The following is a 1,588-nucleotide window of genomic DNA, read 5'->3' as shown; positions in this document are numbered from 1 at the left end:
TCTTCTTCAGTGAGCTTTACCACGAATGATAACCCAGATGTATGTGATGCGGTGGAGAGCTAATGAGAACGAACGACTTACTGCATGACTTCGCCAGAGATGCCGGGTGTTGGACGATATCGACTCTGGTATGTGCATGGTACATTCATGTATGTACGTCCTTACTAAAGGCTAATACTTTCCTCTCACAGGTATTGGTATAGTATCAGCCATCTTCTCCGAATGTATCTCTCGTTCCCCCGTACTATGTGTGTTTCCGTTCTGATTCACCTAGTTTTTTTCCTCCTCAGAACATATGCGCTCTGGAACAATAATAGAATCTTGCTCATAACCATGTTGTCCACCTTTTTCGTGAGTTCCAAATCTGTTCACCACACCCAAGCTAGTGGTAGATGCATCAGCCAGACTTTTGTCGTAGCATCCATCGGCGTTGCCTTTGCCGCTACTGGTCCCGCAGCACGTACGCGCTCTCACCTCCCCCCTGGCATTCCACGACCACTGAATCATTCTATTCACTTTCGCAGGCGTGACAAGCGCGATCCCGGGCATCACAGGGTTGCTACCGGAGGTTCGACCAGTGTCACGGTCTTTGGTACCAATTCTTCTCCTTTCCGTGTTCGAACTGGGTGGGTAACCAGGAATATATAAATCTACAAACACGTGCTGACAGATGTTTTCCCCAGGACTCATGACGCTCACGCTCATACGCGCCATACAGAGCTGGCGGATAAATCCAAGCCGTCTGTACGTTGTCCTGGTGAACCATAACATATTCTATTATGCATGTGGTCTTCGTGAGTTGACACTCACACGCGCCGTTTTTTCGTGTTCACCTATGATCATTCTCTTTCCTAAAGTATTCTCAATAACGAATATCTTCACATTGCTGCTCCTCCAGGTGCGCGAATCTCATAAATGCCTTTTATAACCGAGCCGTTGATGTTCCACGCCCCAGTATGCCTACCACACCCTGTTTTATGAGTATGCACCTCCCCATCCTGCTACGTATTCCTACTAACAATACCCCCCACGTACAGTTTCCAGTTCGTGATGCTCGCAATCCTCGCCACGCGCATGCACCTCCATCTCTGGCAGATGAACCAACATGCACACCGCTCTGGCGCCTTTGTGCGTATTCCAATGTCCGATATATCATCTGCAAATCCCACGGCGTGATATCTTATCCTGTGGCTTATTCGGTATCGGTCGCGGAGCGAGGCTTGGACTGTACGAGATGACTGGTGGGGGTGGGTTTAGTAGAGAGACTTCTTTTACTTGTATACCGCAACAAATAACTAAAACTGTTAGGATGTGGTGCCTCGCGGGCTGTCCTGGGGTTATTGTACCAAGCATAAGTTAACGAATGACACGCATTTCTTGCCGCTCTCCTTCCTCCACCCTTTCTTCAAAAACCTCTTCTTGTTCTGGTATGGCGATCTGGACCTTCCTGAGCACGAGGAAAACGTCAGGATGCTTAAATCACTCTTAAAGTGCCTTATTTAGCTTATTTACGACCTCGAATCAACTTTTTCATTGCTTACAATAAGGACTATCAAGTAGATCTACTTATAATAAGGCCAAATGGCAT

At 47.4% G+C, this 1,588-nt stretch overlaps 1 protein-coding gene across 1 annotated transcript; it reads left to right on the top strand.

Moving 5' to 3' along the window:
- Positions 1 to 333: 333 nt before the first annotated feature.
- On the top strand, positions 334 to 1,176 carry DFJ58DRAFT_731893 (uncharacterized protein; the record flags this gene model as incomplete). The annotated part of the gene is made up of 6 exons (XM_041386100.1): positions 334 to 460; positions 525 to 626; positions 684 to 794; positions 858 to 898; positions 956 to 981; positions 1,038 to 1,176. The coding sequence occupies 6 exons, from the start codon at positions 334 to 336 to the stop codon at positions 1,174 to 1,176; spliced, it is 546 nt and encodes a 181-aa protein (XP_041240001.1).
- Positions 1,177 to 1,588: the final 412 nt, after the last annotated feature.

Source organism: Suillus subalutaceus (assembly GCF_016647625.1).
Source record: "Suillus subalutaceus strain FC151 chromosome Unknown DFJ58scaffold_114, whole genome shotgun sequence".
Classification (NCBI taxonomy): domain Eukaryota; kingdom Fungi; phylum Basidiomycota; class Agaricomycetes; order Boletales; family Suillaceae; genus Suillus; species Suillus subalutaceus.
This window is presented reverse-complemented; position numbering and strand designations above follow the sequence as displayed.